We start from the raw sequence: 21,923 nt of genomic DNA, 5'->3' as shown, positions 1-21,923 counted from the left end.
CTTATGTTCTACTTCAAGAATCTTGGCTTCTTCACTAAACCAGGCCATATACCCTGCTGTCATCATGTTGTTTTATATTCTGTCTGAGTGTTTTTTTCATTGAAGCTCTCTCTCTTTCACCAAAATATATTTAAGACATTGAAGTGTCTACAATAAAAGTGGTGTCCATTATCCTAATGATTCAGAGCATGATCACCAAAGATACTTAGTTACAAATTTCAACTTATATTTGTAAAATATAAGAGAATATAAATGTTACATTTAATCTTCCACATGGATATGGAAAATTTATATCCCATTGTTTTCAAGACACATGAAAACGGGAAATAAGTGTCAGGGGGCTTCAAACCATTGATTACTTTTGTAGCCCTTGTCACCAGACACACTTTATCAGTAAATGTTCCTTATTTAAAATAGGAGCCCCTAAGATATAAAAAGTTGTCATACAGCTTCGACCTAACAAAATGACTATTTTGACAAGGCATACAATTTCCCCGAATTACACTGTGTTCATTGGGTTGAAGTTGTAGGACAACCCAATTTTTCATCGTGATAGATAGAAGGTACCTTTCAATTTATGAAATACCCCTAAAGACAAGGGGTCCAAATATCCCAATTTGGTTGCCCTTGAATAACGAAAGATGGAACACTACAATGATGGGAAAGTTTTAAATTTGGATCTGCTCGTAAAAAGAACGGATCAGTCATGAGAATATCTTAAGTTGAATTTTGACTGTTTTTACGCAGTTAGTGACTTTTTATTGGGTGCAATAATATTTTTTCCGAGTCGATATCTGTCGTGCCAAATCGTATCATTCTGTGTTCGCTTTGTGCAATTGTCGTCTGTATTAAGTATTTGACGCCTTTTGAATGTACTAAGAAGAAAACACGACAAAGTAAAGTCCTTGCAATGTCGTCATGTGATTATCATGTATAAGAACGATATCGAGATGAGACGACGGTCTTAACGAAGACGGCCCATTGGATGAGCTCAAACTTTCTACGCGTGGTATCGTGACGTAGACATTTGAACTTTCCACGCGTGGTATCGTGACGTAGACATTTGAAGGGACTCGAACTTTCCACGCGTGGTATCGTGACGTAGACATTTGAAGGGACCGTCTTAAAACGTCTTTTACTTATTGAAGTCCTGATGTCATTTTCACGAGCACGATGAGAGTATATGTCTCAGAAATATCACATATTAACTTATTATTTTTTTTACATTATCAAGGACCAGTAAAACGTTCCAAACTTCTAGTAATTCAGTATAGAAATTTAAAATACCGCTTCAATTTCTACGTTAAAGTACGTGACAATAAGGAATTGCGAAACTTGGATATTTTGAAATTCTGGTACATTGTATTATAAATAAGAATAAAGAGCGAAGGATACAATATTATGGCCTTTTCAAAATACAACATGTAAAATCTTGTTTTCAGTGATTATTTTATGGATTATTATGTATTCAAATGAGAGAGATTTTACACTGTCGTCTTGTTTTTTTTTTATATCGGCGGGGGCTGTCCTTGGCCATATCGGACTGTTAAGTAAAGAAGTATATAAGTGATTGTATAAACAGCTGCTTTAGCATTTATTCTAAGCGATCAGCAGTAGCCACAACCATGGCCAGCGTCTTTGACCTGAATTGAACTAAAAGGTGCAGTAATCCTATCGAGTGGTAGGTACCTAGAACTTGTCACAAATAACCAGGAGGCCACTAAGATGTCTTCATGACCTACTTCGAACACTCAATATGACGCCACTTATCATGTGACCTTATTGTGCCCTTAGAGCATATTTCTTTAAACATTAATATATTATTATAAGCATCTACTTGTTTCCTTCGTGTTTTCTACGTGTGACATCGTGTTATTATTATATGTAGACTTCGCTACTTTCTTCATTTGTTGGTCAAATTAGGTGGAATATTTGCAAAAGAAAAATCAAAATTCCATTTTCGTATATTGGCAATTTCAGACAAATTTGAGTAGGAAATAGTTCACCACCGCTTGTGTACTGATCCTCGAGACATGGCCTCTAAGAACCGTTTTTCATTTTTTTTTCTTTTTTCTTTTCTTTTCTTTTCCAAATGAATTTATGCATGCCCTCAATGTTCTAATTTATGTATTGTATATTATTGTTGGGAGAAGAAGTCATAAGTTGGTAAACCATGTGTCCGATCCCTTTTGTAGAGTTAACAAATAATACTGTTGTGAACTAAACTAAGAACCATTATATGAACACCTCCCATAAAAGGCCAATTTTGGATAGCTTTTTCTGTTTCCCCCCAAATTACATGAAAGTACCTTGTGCTGAACAATAAGGAAGTCTCCATTAAAGGACTCCTACTCTGAATTGCACGTGAGCGATGTTGGTTGATTTCAAGTGTCAAACCTTATTCTCCCACAATGCAAAAAGTAGACCCAAGTCACGCATGATCGATCATTGATTTTGAAAATCCATAAAATAACATGAAATCTTCATGGTGATTGATTAGGTAAAAGGCTGAAAATAAACCAAAATATACCCTAAGTCATATTAAACCTAATTATCGAGATATCTTACACAAAATCAATAAAAAAAACACATCTAATCAACAATAAAATACAATACAAAACGTTTCAACATAATATTAAAGCAAAAACACATTTTACGTGATGGCACTAAGTGCCTTCCATACTTTTTCTGTACCCCAAAAAGGGGCAGGATGATAGGAAACTAATTTTTCTAGAAAAAATGACTAAAAGGGCGAAAACACATATAAAACTTACTACAGGGTCTTTAGGAAAGTATTTCAATAGGTAGGTATCATATCTTGTGAGTAATGAAAAATATATGTATCGTTTGAATATGCTATTCCGGTACTCCATACATTGATACACAAATGCACATCGATAAAGTTTATGTACGACTTTCATATATGAAAAATGATGGAAACTTATTGCAATAAACATACTAAACATCAATGTTATGAAGAAAGTAACTTACATTGTGAGTTGACACAGATCTAAATGAAAATAAATTAGTTTGCAACAATCTCGTCTGAATATAGCTGAAATATTGCTGCTCGGACGTTAAACCCCAACAAACAAACAAACAAGCAACAATCAACTTTAAGTGTTTACTGACGGGAGAATTAGTATAGGGGATAGTAACGATGATAAAGAGTGTGCAACGTCAATGATAAACTGCTGAAGATGTTAAAATGTAAAAAAAATAATATAACTGGGAGCTACAGAACAAACCTTACTTTTCTAGATCTTTTTTTTATGTTGTTACGGTTTAAATGGAAGGGGTATATATATATAAATACACTATGGATAACGAATATAGAAATACCACCAACAGAAAACAGAACAAAAAGCTTTTATATTACAAAACAAACACTCAGAAATAAACAAAACCTAAATAAAACAAAACAAAAAAGTAAAACAAATCATAGAATACTAAAGAACTAAAAACATAGACAAACAAACAAAAACAAAAAACAAAGAAAAAACAAAAAAAACAAAAAAACAAAACAAAAAAACCAAAAAAAAAAAACCCAAACAAACAAACAAAAAAAAAACAAACAACCAAACAAAAGAAATACATAAACAAACAAAGAAAATATAAAAAAAGAAAGGAAAAGAAAACAATGAAAAAATTGCTTTGAAAAAAAAAATGAAAAATAAAAAAAAACAATGAAAAATTTAAGTTACTATTTTAAAACAGAATGTGTAAAGTATTGAACAAACAAAAAAAGTGACAAACCTCTACACACAATATCACATTAACATGTTCGTTATATGTATGTACGACAGCATGAACAGCTAGGAAGTAAGAACAATTTTTTTATCACATTATATCGCAATTATAAGCAATATTTCCGTTCCTGATGTGGAATATTTTCTTTTTTTTTAATTTGAAAAATACAAATTTCTAGAATTACTTACTTGAAAATCTATGATATATTATTTACAGCAACTTGATTATTTATTCCTGTACTATTAATAGGTAAAAATACAGTACCGCAATTTTTTTGAGTTTATAATTGGGTCTAGTTATTGATGTTTTCAGAAGAAAGATGGAAAATCAATGGATGTCAAACATTCATATTAAATTATATATAGGGTCTGTAAGTTTCGTTCTAGTTTCTTTTTCCTTACCAGAATTTCGGATGAAAAACATATTGAAATCCGACGACTGATCTGCATTTTATTGTTTTTTTTATGTTGTGACAATATACAATATCCGCTGTTTTTAAGTCGGTCCATGTTTCACATCAAAACAACACAGAAGGCAGTACAACAGAATTATACAACTGAACCATCACTTTTGGATTTGCTGATTTACAATGAAGTTCCTTTAGTGCAAAGAATGTATTTCTACCCTGTCTACAAGCATTTGAGATACGATCAGAAGATTTGAACAAACAGTTTATTTGAAATCCAAGATAAATGTATTCGTTCTGTATTGGAATTAAGACACCACCGATCTTCCAAGTATAGCAAGGCAGTGGGTGCGAAAGGTGATAAGCTAATACAACCAAGGTCATCTGTTAATGCAGGACAACAACTTATAACATGAAAAAACAACAGTTACGTTATTACATTTTTCTAACTCAGATAACATTTCATCAATAAAAAATAAGTACAGTAAACCCTACAAAACATACCCTTGTCTAACACCTGTTGAAACTGGGAAAAATGATGAACATGACTGGTTTTCAACTACAGCACTATATGTATCAGTATGCATATCATTTACAATAACCCAGTCTATTAATTGACTATACCAAAGCTACGCAGCTTGTACATCAACCCCATCCTCAATATAGAGTCAAAAGCTTGCTTGCTGTCTAAATTGCTACATAAACCTTACTTGATAATTCAACATTGTGGTAGATTCATGTCAATTAAAGGATGCACTGGAACAACGGAGGTGTTTTTTTTTTAATTCCTGCTGTTGAGGGTTAGTAAAGTGTTCACCGAGGACTAACAAGGAAAAACGAGTTTTTAGAAGATCGAGTCTCAAATCACTTTAGTACCGTAGAAAGTAAACTTACAGGTCAGTAACTCTCCGATGCAGTTTTGTTTTTCGTTCCGCCTTTGTATATCGGTACGGTACAATAAAACCTAGTTTCCATCATTTGGAATTCGACCTTCGAGAACAATACGATTGAAAGGTGCACATATGAATTGCATGACACCATTTCTATCATATTTCAAGTGCTCATTCTGAATTCGGTCATTATTCGGTCGGAATCATGTTAGAGAGGTGTTAAATCAATTGCATTGTTTTAAGGTATTGGTTGGCATAATGTAGAATCTCTAACATCTTCACATTATTTGACATCCACTTTTAAATTAGTCAAAATAATGTCAACTATGATTTAATATGTGATCCATGATCATCTTCATTACTCAAAACAGAAAAATAAAACATTATTAGTCAGATCAAATCATGTTGTAACACTAACTGAAAAACAAACATAGTGTTAGAGAACGAGTTAGTCTCTATGTCTGAGGTATACAAGGTATAAAGACCAGTAGGATCATTCTGATAATCTAAAGTACACTAAGTACAGTATTGAGATGCTTGATTTTAGTGAAAGTAGAATTTTCATGTTAGACTAGTTACACAATATAATGTACTTACAGATCAGATAAGAGTTAGTATCAGTTTTGATCATTTATATTATAGTTTGAACCTGTTCTAAACAGAGCAATGCAAGGTAAGGATAATAGGAAATGTAGTTAGTAAAACAATTTTCAAAAGAAATTTGTACATACACAAATATTGAAACCACTCCCTAAAAGCACACTTTGCACGTTATTTTTTTTCAGTTTTATCAACGGCTTCAAGAAGTAATAGGAAATATAGTCTAGTAAAAACAATAAAATATATATATATATATATATATATATATATATATATATATATATATATATATATATATATATATATATAATAAAACAGTAATGATAAGCACCCACTTTAGATGCGTTACGAAAATTCTTCTAATAAAACAGACATTGTGCATACAATAATATTTTAAATTAAGTTACGTATATGACGTATTGACGAGTGCATGGACATCGGTATATTTAAGAAATAATGCATGGAGGGGTAGATTTGTACTCATTTTAACATAGGTACGGCATTTATATACGATTATTTAACACCGAGCGACAACGAGGTGTTAAATGAGCATATAAATGCCAGACCAATGTTAAAATGAGTACAAATCTGCCAACGAAGGGAATTATTTCTATTCTAATATAACAAATACGGTAATTTTTGTGACATTTCCCTAGGCGTAGCCAAAATAACGGCAGTTCCTTTTAACCTCCCCCGTATGGAAGTTGGATTAATTAAGAAATAAACCACATATCCAAGTAAACCATCTATTGAATAAGTATCAGTATCAGTATCAGTAAAGTAATATGATGAAGGTGAAACCTTTCAACGCTCCCTAAGAAACATTAATAAAATACAAATTTTTTGTCAGCTCTTATTTGATACGTTATACCTTCAAGTATGGCAAATTTTGTAATTATATATTTGCTCTCAAGCATTATACTAATTGTCATGGTCTGATATGGCTATTGGCCGAAATGTCCGGCATTCATAAAGAATTATTGGTTTTCGTGGCCCGAAATGTCTTTGGGTGGAATTGTCCGGGACTGGTTAACATCATGGGTCTTAAAATTTGCGAAACGTCGTAAAAGATTTCTTTTATTGTATTTAGTTTCGCTGCATTCTATTTCATTTAGTATAGTTTAAATATGTTTTTATTATGATTTGATTCATTTTATCGCATTGTTTCGTTTCAATTCTTTCTTTTATCGATTATTTTCGTTTCGCAATTTTTATGACCCGAGAATTATGGGTAATATTGATGACGTAATTTTCGTAAACATCCGGGAGCAGACTATAAGGCCAACCATATCTTGGAAAAAACTATGATTCGATTTGTATCTAATTATCGAAACTAGCAATTATTTTCCGAGACTGGAAATCGCTCGGAAGGACGCTCAATCGCACATACGTATACGCAAATGAAGCTGCCATTATGCTGTTTTTCAGCTCCTGAAAATGCAGGTACAAACCGGATATTGATGCTTTTTCTTGCCATAAGTATACAGAACCAAGTTGATAATACAACCATAAACGCTCCCGAATTCATATAGCCTCTCTGTCGTTAAGTCATCGTGTAAACGTTTTTAAATGAGTGTTTTGTCTCAAAGCGGCAGCAAAAAGAAAACAGACAGCGCGCAGGTGCTAAAGGTGGAGTTGTACCGACATATACTGTTTGACGATATGAAGACGTCATATTAGAAACGTCAAAAACATACAGCCGTATCAAGCTACGAACAACGTCCGACGTTCGAAATTCACTGTAAACGCAGCCTAAAGTTTTATTTGTGATATTGAAAAAAATATAATTAAAGTCTACCGATTGTCTTTCAGAAAAAGAATAAAATATAGCCAAAGATGTTTCTTTTCTATCCTAGATGGAAAAACAAATAGTTAGAAATACTGGTTGTTTATATTTATAATCTATTGTAACACACATGACATGAGTATGCTCTTGGTCGTGGATAATTCCTTTTGGGATTTGGCACTTGAGATATTTTTTTTTGTTTTGCCCACCGCCATCAAACCAAAATATATCTCAAGCGCCGAATCCCAAAAGAGATTTGGCCGTGGACTTTCTAAAATTACTAGTTGTTTAGTTTTTGCATATTTGGTTTTCATTGTTTTCTGAGTTTGGTGTCACTATAATAACTTATTTCATTTCAAAAGTTTTGAATAAAAATAAATCCGTACCTACCGACCCTAGAAAATTTCAGAATGGTGATCGGACACATAACTTATTTTTCCGGCCTTTTGATTTCCGATAAAATTTTGGTTCCCTTAATTACTTTTTAACTATACACTACATTATTACCATATATTTTATTTTATATTCTTTAATTTTGTTGCTATCAAAATATTTCTATTCGAATTTATTTCTTTAATAATTTAATTTTTATGTATATAACCGAAAAAAAAAAATAAGTTCAGCATTTATAATTTACATTGGACAGGGGAGCTGAAAAAGAATTGTAGTCACATTTCTGTTCTTTTTTTTCTTACATGTTTAGCATGATGGAACATTTTATTTCTAACTGACTCTATAACATATCATGATGCCAATGTTAGATAGTAATGTTTGATATATTTAAATATTTTGGCAATATTGTATCACAGATAATTTATATTTTCTATTAGTTCCACCATTTTCATCAGAATTAGAGGAAATGAGTTATTATTTGTTCGTGGGTTGATTGAACTGAACAAGAATAAAGAACCGTGAAAAGTCCTAAAGATTATTTTTTTCCTTTTTCTTAGGGTGTAATTCATTGTTACAATCACTATGAAATCTATCTGGCAAGGTTTAATAATAAAGTTCTTTTTTCAATTTTATTCGTACAAAAGTTTTTACTTTTTCATATTTAGCTGTATTTGTATATATTTTTAATAGGGTGTTAATACTTTTCTAAACTTATGGAAAGTTCGACCTCGTTATAGGGATCAAACTGCACTAAAATATTTACATTGTATTTTTAAATTGAAGATGTGTATTAAATAAAAATATTAATATTTGTTTAAATATGTTCTATAGATGTAAGACATTTGTACTGAATATGATGTAATAAATTCAATTTTAAGATTAGAAGGTAATTCATACGACTATACATGGAAAACAAACACACACAAAATCAAAAAGGTACAAAGATGAGCAAATCGCGTGAATCCTCAAAATTGGGAGCATGGACTAGATGCAATTGCAGCGTAAGCATGCTTTAATAAAATTGTGCGAATTTAATCAGAGGAAGTAAATGGAATAAAAAATAATGTTTTGTTACCAAATTAAAGGACCAAATAAGGCATGTAAAAATATTTGGGACTGATAACTCTAGGTCGGAGGAAAGAATGTAAAACACGATTTCTCTTCCACTGAACTAAAGGAAGGTTAGAAGCAAATACATTTGAGAATCAACATAAATGAATGACTTTTATAAGTTCTATAAACATGTGAACGGTAAAAACACCGAAAACAATAGTGTAATCAAAGTACAGAAGTACTGAGTCAATGAAGGCCTTCATAATTTGCTCTGTTCACTTTTCAAATTATAAAAAAAAAAGATTGTACAATATTAAAATAGGGAAAGTAATTTTTAAGCCCCCTTTCAGAAGGATAGGTATACACTTTTACCCTTGTCCGTGTCTCCGTTATTATTTTGTTCGATATGTTGCTATATTTCTAACCATAAGCATTCTAATTGACCAACGCAAAGGTCGGGACGTCAGATACAGTCGATATTGGATCTTACATACACAACAACACTCCCATCCAACGAACTAGATGCAATACCATCTTTGCGGAATAGTTGGTATCCTTTTATCAATATTTCATTATCAGATACAGTCTGTTTTAATCAGCTTTCCGTAAATGAGAGGCTATTGAAGTCGTTATATTCAATTGATATTTGCTCAAGTTTTGGTTTTATGCTTTGCACGTTCAAGTGAAAAAAATACGGAATTATTCAGGATTTGCGAATAACTTAGGTTTAAGCTGGTGGAGCTTGTATTTAATGGTTCTGTGCTACAACTGGATGTAGACGAAGGCCCAGGATTAGGTTCAACGACAGCAATTATCAATAAAATGCAAGCAATCATGTAGTAGAAAATTTCAGTTTTTATTGGGACGTCTGGAACAGACTCAGTATAACTTTATATTTTTCCTCTTATCTCGGTACTTGCTTTTGTATTTAGTTCCCGATTTAGCTCATGATCAAAAAGGACTATTCTTAAAAGAAGTATCAGCGGGACAGAGGCTAATTTATAAGTGATAAATAAACAAATGAATTTGATATTGAACAATGAGAGGCATTTCTTAGATTTCCTTATACGCAATAATGAGTAAAACAGTCCGATTCTCTCTCTCTCTCTCTCTGTGTAGCTATATCATCCGTCATCATGACCATTTAAGACAAGATTTAACAAAACAAGATTTTATTGATAGCCTCAGACACAGTAGGTGTACAAGTGGACAACAAAAAACAAATACAAACATGTACATACATGTAAATAAGACAAATACACCGACAAAATACACAAAACAGTCAGTATCATTAAATATGTGAATACATACAGATTCACATTTATATTTTAACACATTCATTTTCATATGATATTAGCAATTTTTCGTAAAAAAGCACACACTCTTTTGTATAATTGAACATTACAGATAGACAATAACCCACCAAATTTACTCATATTCGGTTGCTTTGAGTAGTAATCTGGGATGTAACGAGATCTTAAATACTTAACCGTTGGATTATTTCACTGGAAGAATATGTGAAATTCATCTCCCACCCCTTTTTTACATATATTACATATTCTTTGACTCCGTGAGACTCCAGACCACCTTCCAGTTTCTGGAAGGGGGCGAACTGGACTTTTATGAATATGGGCCAAAAAAATTGAGATTTTGAAACAATTTGGTATTCATAGAATAATTAAGGCATTTGTCTTATCAATACAGACTACCTTTAATGTTTAAAAAGGTAACTAAATTTTTTTTTATCAAAACTTGTCTTTTTTGCAAAATTTGAGATATTTGACTTAATACTGTTAATGGGTACCTATGTGAAAATTGGAACAAAAATTCACAGGAAAGCAGGAGGACAGAGATATTTTGTCTTTAAGTTGGAAATTGAACCAAGTTATAGAAAAGCAACAACATTTAAAGATATCTAAAAGTTTTAGTAATAGGTATCAGTCTTGTATAACATATTCCTGAGCGGATTTATGTCAAAACATGGAGGCTGAAAATATAGTGCACTTCCTTTTTGCATTTTACTGTTTTTGTTTCTTGGCAAATGACTATCATTTTTCATCAAAAGTACAGGGTAAATACCAAGCTATGACACAAAAAAAAAACTTGTTTTTGAGGAAAAAACAGTATTTTAATGAAAAATAATGCTTCAGAAAAGGTGTCTATTTTATGAGCTCAAAATAAAAGTGAAAGTAGAAAAGCTCTATTTTTAGTTTGACCAGTCCTGGTGTACCAAAGTTTGTGCCTTTTTTTCTAGAATGAACCTAAAAATTATTTTTGACTTTTCCGTAATTGAAAAACATGGTCAAAAGCTGCAACTCCTTGTCTATTTTTTAAAAAAATCATGAAAATTTAAGGTATACTATAGAAGTCTATCAGGCAAAGAATACAAGACTGAGACCTTTTGCTGCGTCTGTTATATTCAAATAAATACCGCCTAGGAACTTGAAATACCGTTATTTATCTAATAAACTAGATTGTCCCATTCCGGAATCGGACGGCCTGAATTAAGGCTAAAAACCACTAATTCCACTTTCCATAGGCTTCTATGCTAATTTCACAATATTCAATGGCTTCTCTGGACTTTACCTTAACTTTAACCTGCAGAGGACTATATATCAGCATGATTCTACATATGTCAGCTCACAATCCTCAGAATGGCATGTGGGGTTAGCAGACTTGCAGTGCAGTACTGGTCACCGGAAGTGAAGGGTCTATAAATAGCATGGGAAATCCCAGTGTTTTCACAAGATAGGGGTATATTTAAAAATCATTATGGAGATTAGGCTTCACATCACAAGAAGCAAAATGCACCTATAAAATGTACAGAAATGTTTTTCCTTTCAGAAACTGTTTAAATTGTTTAAATAAGATGAGAACTTTTTTCACAGCACTATGAGGAACAGGGGTAATTTCTGCGTAGGACTATTTTTGCCTACGTTCCAAATGCTCATTGGTTGAATTGGTGGTCTGTAACCTGAAACGGAATAACGTGGAATCTCGCGTTATTCCAATTCAGGACGCGTCCCATTCCAGAATGGGAAAATTCCGATTTCGACCGTAACACATTTAATGAATGAATGAATGAATGAATGAACGTGGTCACATGACTACTTTAATTTTCCCGACTACACCATGACCCACATTCACGGGTATGACTATGCCCGGGGACTGTGTAAACACTTCGATGCTTTACAGCGTCTGCGAGAGACCCCAAATGATAGCCAAGGACGTTAAAAAAAACCCAGTCCAGCATGAATTACAAATACTACATATGAATGCAAACCGGGTCAACTTCAACTTTAAAAGCAAAATAAATCAAAATGTTATCAAGAATTCTTGAAAACCGGAAATGAATTCATCCTCTTTAAAATGTATGCTAAAATAATGAAAAAGTAGAAGTCAAAAGGTTTGAATTTGGAGCGAGTTCAACATAAAGAGCAACATGTAAACTTGTTAAAATGTGATGAGGGTGAGAGAGAAAAAACATGCAATCAATTTAAAAAAATAAAAACAGTTACTGTGGTCGATGACCGCACTTCTGGTCAGATCCTGAGTGTCACTTTTTGCTAAAAAAAACAAAAAAACCCTGAAGTCCTTCCTGTATCTTGTTGCGTTCATCTTTGTAAGCTTATCACCATTGTTTATTTCGAGATGTAGAACAAGAAACGATGTTGAATTCTTTGATTTTCATTCATAATTACAAGCACAGAATAACTGTCTATATTGTTTACTGTTAGTAGACATTCTTATCATTATATAAAACTTACAACAAAACAAAGACTGAAGAAACATATTGTTTTGTTTATATGTTACAGCTTTGTGCTGGTATCCGTATTTGTTATGTCTAGTAGCTGTAGGCGTGGTCCATGGTTCAATGAAGAAAGGTGTGGCCACGAGTAATGGTAGACACTATCACTGTGGAGATGAACAGGCATTAACTCACATTCATTGGTGGTAGGTATCCTGGCCGAATTGCATTTATATCCGATTTTATCCGATTTCATATAAACCATTTTTTATTCCTAATTCAAACAGATCCTGATAATTGTTATGTTAACTTAGTTTTTGTACTCTTATTTTCATTTCAATCAGTCGTTTTACTGTTTTCAAATGAGTTCCTAAACGGTATATAATTATTATTCAAATTCATCGTACTTTTAAGTTGCATCTATTTTTTGTCACCTCTGTTAACAAGTTTTTGTAAATGTGGTATTACTTGATATAAATTACACGTTTATAGCCTGAAGACAATTTTTATTATAATGTCGTAAAACATTTAGAACGATAATTTTAACTAAACTGAAAAGGTTATTTTAATTGACAAAGATTTAATTTGAAGGTATAATTGGTTCAAGACTGCAGACAAGTTACACGATAAACATAACTGCACAGGCCCGTACAGCAACCATCAATTTGTACCTATGGTGTGGGGTTTGAAACGCTGGGACGGACCCGTGACTTTAGATAATATACCGTCCAGTGCAAAGTATTTATTGGGCTACAATGAACCCGACCATCATAAACAATCCAACATGACCCCTGCAATCGCCGCTCAACATTGGAAGAATGATATCGAACCACATGGAGCTGGTAAAATTCTCGTCAGTCCAGCCGTTACAAATTTGAATTGGTTGACACAATTTTTTCATCACTGCAAGGGTTGTCGGGTCGATCACATTGCCGTTCACAAGTATGATTGCCATGCATCCACCGTCATGAATTTCTTGCGTCAAGCATGGCAAAAATTCCGTAGACCAATATGGCTGACAGAATTTTCTTGTCCCCATAGCACCGATCCAAATCTACAGCTGAAATTTATGAAAGAGATTCTGCCTCAGCTTGAATCCGCCCATTTTGTGTTTAGATATGCCTGGTTTGCTACTAGACATACCAAATCTGCTTGGGTGACACCCGCAGTAAATTTACTGAATATAGATTCACCCACTCTTACAACACTTGGCCATTATTACAATAATTTCAGAGCATAGTTCTATGATAAATAAAAACATTTCTCGTCACCTGTGTTGTATTTCAGTGTAACGCATTTTAGCTAACTTTTACCTAATCTTTGACAAAGATACAGATGGGCTAATACCATAACTTTAGACTAAAATCTTCTCCTTTTACGATACTTTGTTAGTAAACTTTTGGTAACAAAAATTTAGATATCTACTTTGTACAATGTATATGCTGCCCACGCTCTCCACATGAACACAATTGTTAAGACAAAATAATTGAAGAAGTACTACTCTAGAAACATCTTGTTGTCTGGGAGACACAGATGATGCCTCCGCACATGAGATATTTCTCTATTGACACTTGGGCAAAACAATAAATATAAAATTTATCACCGAGTACCTAGGCTGCCAAGTATATTTTCCTTATCAATCCTTCATAAAAACATGCACGTGTATGAAGAATTATATATATAGCTGAAAATATATCTAAAAGTCTAATACTTAAAAAAAAATAGGATTACTTTTACAATGCTGATTTGGATCAAATATCACGAAAATTCTGGCGTATCAAGTAGCTGTAAGTGTTTAAATGAAAAATAAGAGAATTTTTCATACAAAAAATTAAGAAAGCACATAAAAACACATTCTCAAAGTTAAATTTGAATTAGTGCAAGCGATTTTGGATTATTGTGCAAAGACTTGACCCCCTCTTTGTTAAATAATACTATAACAATAAAGTTGAAAATGATAGCACTTTTCGTATATCCATTACATACTTCATTCGTGCATTATAAAGCTAGAACAGCGTTCCTTCTAGGAGATAATTCGACTGTCTTTGTTGATATAACCCACAACAATCACCAAAAAATCTTTCGTTGCACAGGGTTAGCTAATTATTTGCACGATACGAGTGACATTGACAATAAGCTGACTGTTCCTATACTTGGTCTAATTTTCGTTATCGTGTTAACATGTATACTCAATACTGATAGACCCTGTTTGCTCTCATATGTGTAATACATGACGGACTGAGGTGTTTCTTAACGTCCTTGGCTATCGTTTGGGGTCTCTCACGGACGATGTAAAGCATCAAGGCGTTTACACAGTCCCCGGGCATAGTCAAATCCGTGAATGGGGGTCATTGTGTATTCGGGGAAATTATTTGTCATGTGACCACGTTCATTCATTAAATTCATTGATAGAAAATTAATGCATTTTCATGTGATCTAATGTCGATCGGTTACCTAGTGATTTGATTTGTAATATGCACGCCATATACAGCGTTGTATAGCCTACAGCAGCATTTGTTGAATCTTTGACCCAGCAAAATACCTTATTTTGGGATAAAATCTTTCCAGTGCATGTAAGACAGACTTCGGTGCATGTCAGTCAATTGATGAGAAATTTCCAAGGCCGAAAAAAAATGTTATGTTTCCGAGCACTATTCTAAAATTTTGTAGGGTCGGTAGGTAGGAATTTTTATTTTCATTTGATACTTTTGAAATGAAGTAAGTCATAAAGATACAATGAAAACTAAATATGCAAAGACTAAACATGTAATAGACTTAGTCCATAGCCGAATCCCTTTTGGAATTCGGCGCATGAGTAAGTTTTTGTTTGAGGATGGTGGTAAAAACAAAAAATATCTCCGTGGAGTGGACTCCGAGTTTCTCATTTACGTTTGTTACTTTTTATGTATTATTTTAGTTAATCGATGTTCATTGTTGTGTTTGTTTTCCATGTCTGGTCTTTGTCCCTGGATTACATTCCTTTGATTTCCTGATTTCCGAAAGAATCTTGGTTCCATTGGTTACTTTTTCAAGACAAAACGTTTGTATTCTCAAATTTGCTCTTTTGGCGATACCAGTCTGCGTCCATACTTACCCCTCGGGCAATACCAGTCTGTGTCCACACTTGTTATGAAAAAAAAAATGTAACCCAAAATCGCAAAGAATACGAATTTTCCAAAAACTAAAGGGAGCTTACCACTATAGATAAATACATTTTCCAAAAGTTTCAATTCAAATGGTGCAAGCGTTTTTGAGTTATCTTGCGAAATGGCGTTGAACGGACGAACGAAAGTAAACAGTAGTTTCGGGAGCATAAACGTGGCCATATAATACTTATTTTTGCATGACGTTTCATGTAATATCTCTATGAGATACAAAAACAATCTATATAACAACTCAAAGTGTCAGAATGGACAATTTATGCTGTTTATACAGGTACAAGTACAAATTAAGGTTGAAGTAACTTTAGTTATGCCCCTTGATAGGAGAAAAAAACATTTTGGGTTGTGGCTTCTATCTTCAAAACTTAGACAAAGAATAACATAAAGGCTAGAAACCACTAATTCCACTTCCCATAGGTTTCTATGCTAATTTCACAATATTCAATCGCTTCTCTGGACTTTACCTTAACTTTAACCTGCAGAGGACTATATATCAGCATGATTCTACATATGTCAGCTCACAATCCTCAGAATGGCATGTGGGGTTAGCAGACTAGCAGTGCAGTACTGGTAACCGGAAGTGAAGGGTCTATAAATAGCATGGGAAATCCCAGTGTTTTCACACGATAGGGGTACATTTAGAAACCATTATGGAGATTAGGCTTCACATCACACGTAGCAAAATGCATCTATAAAATGTACAGAAATGTTTTTTCCTTTCAGAAACTGTTTAATTTTTTTATATAAGATGAGAACTTTTTTTCACAGCACTATGAGGAACAGGGGTAATTTCTGTGTAGGACTATTTTTGCCTACGTTCCAAATGCTTATTGGTTGAATTGGTGGTCTGTAACCTAAACACAATATGAGTATAACTGTCTTTATTTGGGTAGAAGTTGTAGGATGATATCTTGCAAAAGTAATTGACACAAAATTTATTTATCAGATATTTGCTTCCTAATGAAAATGTATAATAGTAAGAAACTTTCAAATATAAAAATGCCAATTATTTTCATGTTGCAAATTTCGCCCCGTATATTTGCATGTCTGTCTCGTTGCTGATTGATTTGGAGTCCACAAAAAAAAAAAAAAACAAAAAAAACCTGCAACTGAAAAAAAAATCGCATCAGTATTTGGCCAATCGGGAAAAAGAACTCCGATCATGTGATTTCCGTTCCCATAGAAGAGCGTCTTTAAGGTCAATGGGTAAAAAGCGAAACTATACCGACTGCGTCGGAAAAAAGAAACTAATTGCAAATAAAATATGAATAAAACGTAAAGACAAATTGATAAATGTAAGACCAAATTTTCGACCTTAGAGCCTTTGTCAGGGGCTAAAAGCATTGAAGATAAAACTATCAATTCCTTCCACAGAGACGAGATGCCCGTCAAAATTGATCTTATTAGATATGTTTCAACTTCAAGATGAAAATTGCTAAAACGATAAGCAGTTGAAAATAGGGTTATGGTGACTAAATAATGTGGTTTTGATGTTCATTCCAAAGGGTTGGGCAGTCCCAAGAAAGCTGATGATAACTGTCCTTTTGAAAACATTTAGTTCATTATAAAGCTAGGACAACATAGCTTCGAGGATATAATTTGACGGTCTCTGTGTATATGAACCACAAAAATCCCCCAAAATCTTTATAAATGCAGTAAACCAATCAAACGTACGATATGAGGGACACTGACGATCAGCTGACTGTTCCTATACCTCGTGTAATTGCCGTTTTCATGCTAAGAATACATACTCAATACTTTGCGATCATATGTGGGATTTTTAATATGTGATCATGGCCGACTAAGGGATTTCTTAACGCCCATGGCTAACCTTTGTTCATGAAAAATCATTTATGTACTTCAGTAAGCGAAACACTTTTATATAATTTTCACAGTGGCAACTTTTTTGAAACACGGATAAATAGTACGACCACGGTACCATCTCTTTCTCTATGTCGTTAAGCAGTATTCGGAAGAGAGGTTATTTTAATGGCAAAGTTTTGTTTCAATACTTTAGTCGATAGCTTTTTTATGAAAAATCATGTCTGTAAGCGAAACCGTATGTAATGATCACAGTAGCAATTTAAAATATGGATGAAATGTATGTACCCCGCAATGCCCTTACTGTATGTTGTAAAGCAATATTCGGAGGAGAGCGTATTTAAGTAAAAGGGATATAAAAAGGTGACTTCTATATTTTTTTATAAATCATCGGTCATCTATATGATAGACTACCCCAATATTGTGGGAAATTAATGTCGCTATTGCCTGAGAAGAAGAGGATGTAACGAAAAAAATATGCAAGTTATTTATTATTCTAAATGTGTTTAGCATTATGAAAGTTTGTGATATTTTATTACTTACATTTATTACTAGTCTATTTTATTGTATATTGAAGCCCTGTTAATCATTTGGAAGCGGTATATACGGATTTTCTTTTCAGTAAATCAGTGTTTGGAATTAGATGTACCATGACTATGCACCATCACTGGTAAGGTAAGTGTGTTAGTGTTTCACCCATTGAAGGTACACATGTACATTGTGCATGTATAATGTTTTTTGATCAGAGTGTCTGTTCAACATTAGTTTCCTGCACTTTTTCTTAACTTTTGCAAATATTGTTTCCTTCCACTGAGCTCATCTTAATGTAAATTTAAGTTATCTCTAAGAACATACCAATCGCCTACACCCTTTTATAAACTCGTCTTTGCCACGAGAGGTACATAAACATTGTATTTTGGTACACTAGAGTCCATCCGTCACTTCGCACAGTAACTAGAAAATGCTGCCAACAATTTTCGTGAAACTCGGTGAATTGCTTCTTTTGATTTATATGAATTTCCAATTCTTCCTTTATGAGTTAATGAACTTTATAGGTTTAAAAATGGCATTAAACTCAAAATCCCATTCAGCAATTGCAATAAATTTTTTTGAATAGTTTTTTTAATTGATGAAAAACTCAAAATTTTTCCCCATCCATTTTTGAATGTCCTTCTGCAATTTTTATACACTCAAGAAGCTTAAATTATGAGGCACACGTATATTGAAAATCACATTTTCCATCCGTTTAATTTTTAAACCTTTGTTTTGTTAGTATTTAATTTATCTGACCACTTCCATTCCAGCTGATATTGGATTGCATAACATTTCAGCGTTCGTTTTGTAAGAATCAGGCAAAGTGAGAAAAACAGAAACAAGCATGTCGAAAATTCTCACAATATAATTTCACTCATAAATGCTTATTCTATTTGAAAAGATCATTATTTGATCTCTGCATCACTGATTTTGCTCTGAAATTTTTCTGTAAAATGTTACAAAAAATAGGTTTTTGAAAGAGTTATCGGCTCATGTTCAGTGCATTTCAATAAAACTATAACTCAAAATGATATGGACATTTTCCCCTTGATTCTGATGGTGCAAATAATCATATTACACTCGCAAAATAGTTGGTTTTATCATACCATGTTTTACCCACTGCCTGATTCTTACAGAGACTGCCACTTAATCACAATCCGTCCAACTAGAGCGTCGTTTCAATATGTTCCCCAATAATTCAAGGTATTAGCATTTTCACAGAAATCAAGTACGTTGGATGTTCGATGTTCGATATTCGATATTCGACATTCAAACTTTTCAATATCAAACTGAATATCACGCGATAAAACTTTACCGTTTGATATTCTTTTCTGGCTACTTTTAAGAATGTAAACATTAAATGAATATCAAAGGAATATCAAACGGTTATCTTTTTCTGTTTGATATTCGTTTGACATTCGTTTTCGGTTTATATATTGAATATAGAATGGATTTGAATATCAAACTGAATATCAAATAGGATTTCTTTGCTGTTCGATATTCGTTTGACATTCGTTTTCGGGTTATATATTCAATATAGAATGGATTTGAATATCAAACTGAATATCAAACGGGATTTTTTTCTTACCATCTTTTCACATAGACTATTAAGTTCAGAAGGTGTTCAGCAATAGGAGTACATTTCGATTGGTTTATATATGAAACTTATAACACCCACCCACCCATCAGTAAGTTATAACACCCAACCACCCATCAGAAGGTTATAATACCCACTTACCCACCCATCAGTACTCAGTGAATAAGGGTAACAACTGAATTACCGAACATTAATCCGATCCATAACCAAGTAGAGTCAAAACCAAATCTGACAAAAAAAAAAAAAAAAAAAAGAGCCCCGTGCAGGTCCGGGTGTTAAAAGAATTGGCCTGCAGCAGCGCTAAGCTTGTCGTATAAGGCGACTAAATAGTGCTCAGAAACCTAGCCGGGGCCTAGGCGCTCTGCCCATAGAGCAACTGAGATGTGTGCCCCAGGTGGTGGAATGGGGTACCCCTGGTGTGTTGCATGCTGGGGTTGTCAGGCTATAATACGGAAAACCTGACCGCAAACCATAGTGGTGCACCGTGTTGGGAAAGATGCCACGTTTCACGCACGTTAAAGAACCCTGCTGTGGTATTCTCCCGGAGTAGGAACCTTTGCGCTCCGCCACAGGAGGCTAAATTGCCTGACCTTACCCACCCCCATTTTTTCCAGTGGCAATCAAAAATTTGTCGATCCTATTATCCTTGTGACCCATCCTTTTTTTTTCATTTCATGTTCATTTTATCATCCATTTCATGTTCATTGTCTGAATATAGCTGTAATATTGCTGCTCGGACGTTAAACCCCAACAAACAAACAAACAGACAAAAAAAGATATTACACCATCGGTACAGCTGTTACCACAATGACTTGGTACAGGCATTTCAAATGAAATAGTGGGATATAGATTTTACAATACCAAATTTCCCTCTTCCATTGCGGCGTGAACATAGCGTTGTGACTAAATAGCATTTTAATGATATTGTATCATAATCGGTAAATCAGAGGTCACATCAGCATAGAAATAATTTACAAAAGCAATCATTATTCATTGTTTTAGAAGAAATGGAGTATTTTTCAGCCAATGTAGAATTTGGTGAGAGACCTTTAAGATGCATTTCCTCATACCCCTGATTTAGGAGTCTGTTACGTAGATATTAATGGCGTTCAAGGAATCAGAGTATTTAGTACTTGCTTTAGCGAAACAATTGAGAAATATAAACACCATATGTATAAGATGAATAAGGGTAACAACAAAATTACCGAACAATAATCCGATCAATAATCAAGTCAATTCCAAAAAAATCTGACAAAACAGATATTACACCCCGAAGCAGCTGATACCGCAATGTTTCTGTCGTGATACAGGCATTTCAAACGAAATAGTGGGTAAAAGAGCAACCAAGATTCTAGCGGAAATCAAAGGAATATAATCCAGAGACAGAGACCAGACAAGGAACACAGACACACAAAACAAAGAACAGAGAACATAAAATAGCCAAAATAATACATACAAAGTAACAAAAGTATATGAGCAACTCGGACTTCTGACAACTGGGGGCATGGACCAGGTGCACTGGTAGGGCAAGCGTCCTCTGCTTTTCTAGAAACACCCGCCGCATTTCTCATAGAAAATCAGGTCCGGGGTAGAAGGAAGAGGAAAGTAAAACTTTGACACGTTGACCAAATCGGATCTCAAGGTGCAGATGAATACACCGTAACGATCTACAAGTTAATGATGACGGCCATAAAACTTCCGTAGTGATAACTTCAATCTTGTAGCTAGGTTTTACAGCGCGCTAAACCTTCATTTCGGCGTGAATATACCAGTGATGATTAAATAGCATTTGCACGCTATCATATCGAAGCGGTCATATTAGCACAAAGAACATTATTTTAGACGAAATTGAGACTTTTTCATCCAAGGACTGATATATAAAAAAATGAAGGTATATTGCTGCACAGGTAGAGAAAATTTCAATTTTAAAATCAAAGTCATCTTTCATCATAAATCTGAGATAAACACTGTTGTCAAATTCGAAATGTAGGTCCACAGATGCAGAACAAATTGTATCTGTTGTCTCTTTTATCTCGAGCATTTAACGATTATCGTTTATGTAAAGACAATTAGAACAATTCTGAAAGACTTATACAATTGCTACTGTCACTTGACTTTCTGGAATGCTACGAACGGTAAAGTAGAATGAGACCACTTGACACCATATTATGTCATAACAGAACA

The 21,923-nt window shown here is 33.6% G+C and overlaps 1 protein-coding gene across 1 annotated transcript; it reads left to right on the top strand.

Annotated features, from left to right (window-relative positions):
• Positions 1–5,577: 5,577 nt before the first annotated feature.
• LOC148619178 (uncharacterized) lies at positions 5,578–13,896 on the top strand. The gene is made up of 3 exons (XM_088578799.1): positions 5,578–5,719; positions 12,694–12,832; positions 13,218–13,896. The coding sequence occupies exons 1-3, from the start codon at positions 5,713–5,715 to the stop codon at positions 13,864–13,866; spliced, it is 795 nt and encodes a 264-aa protein (XP_088434925.1). The 5' UTR covers positions 5,578–5,712; the 3' UTR covers positions 13,867–13,896.
• The last annotated feature ends 8,027 nt before the right edge of the window (positions 13,897–21,923 follow it).

Source organism: Perna viridis, chromosome 4, assembly GCF_037379345.1.
Source record: "Perna viridis isolate PV_CMFRI_1.1 ecotype Kerala chromosome 4, ASM3737934v1, whole genome shotgun sequence".
Taxonomy (NCBI): Eukaryota; Metazoa; Mollusca; class Bivalvia; order Mytilida; family Mytilidae; genus Perna; species Perna viridis.
This window is presented reverse-complemented; position numbering and strand designations above follow the sequence as displayed.

What these genes read in the sequence shown, in the direction of transcription:
- LOC148619178 (XM_088578799.1), top strand. An exon ending in TTAACTCACATTCATTGGTG is followed by an intron (nt 12,833 to 13,217) that starts GTAGGTATCCTG and finishes TTTAATTTGAAG; the next exon opens with GTATAATTGGTTCAAGACTG.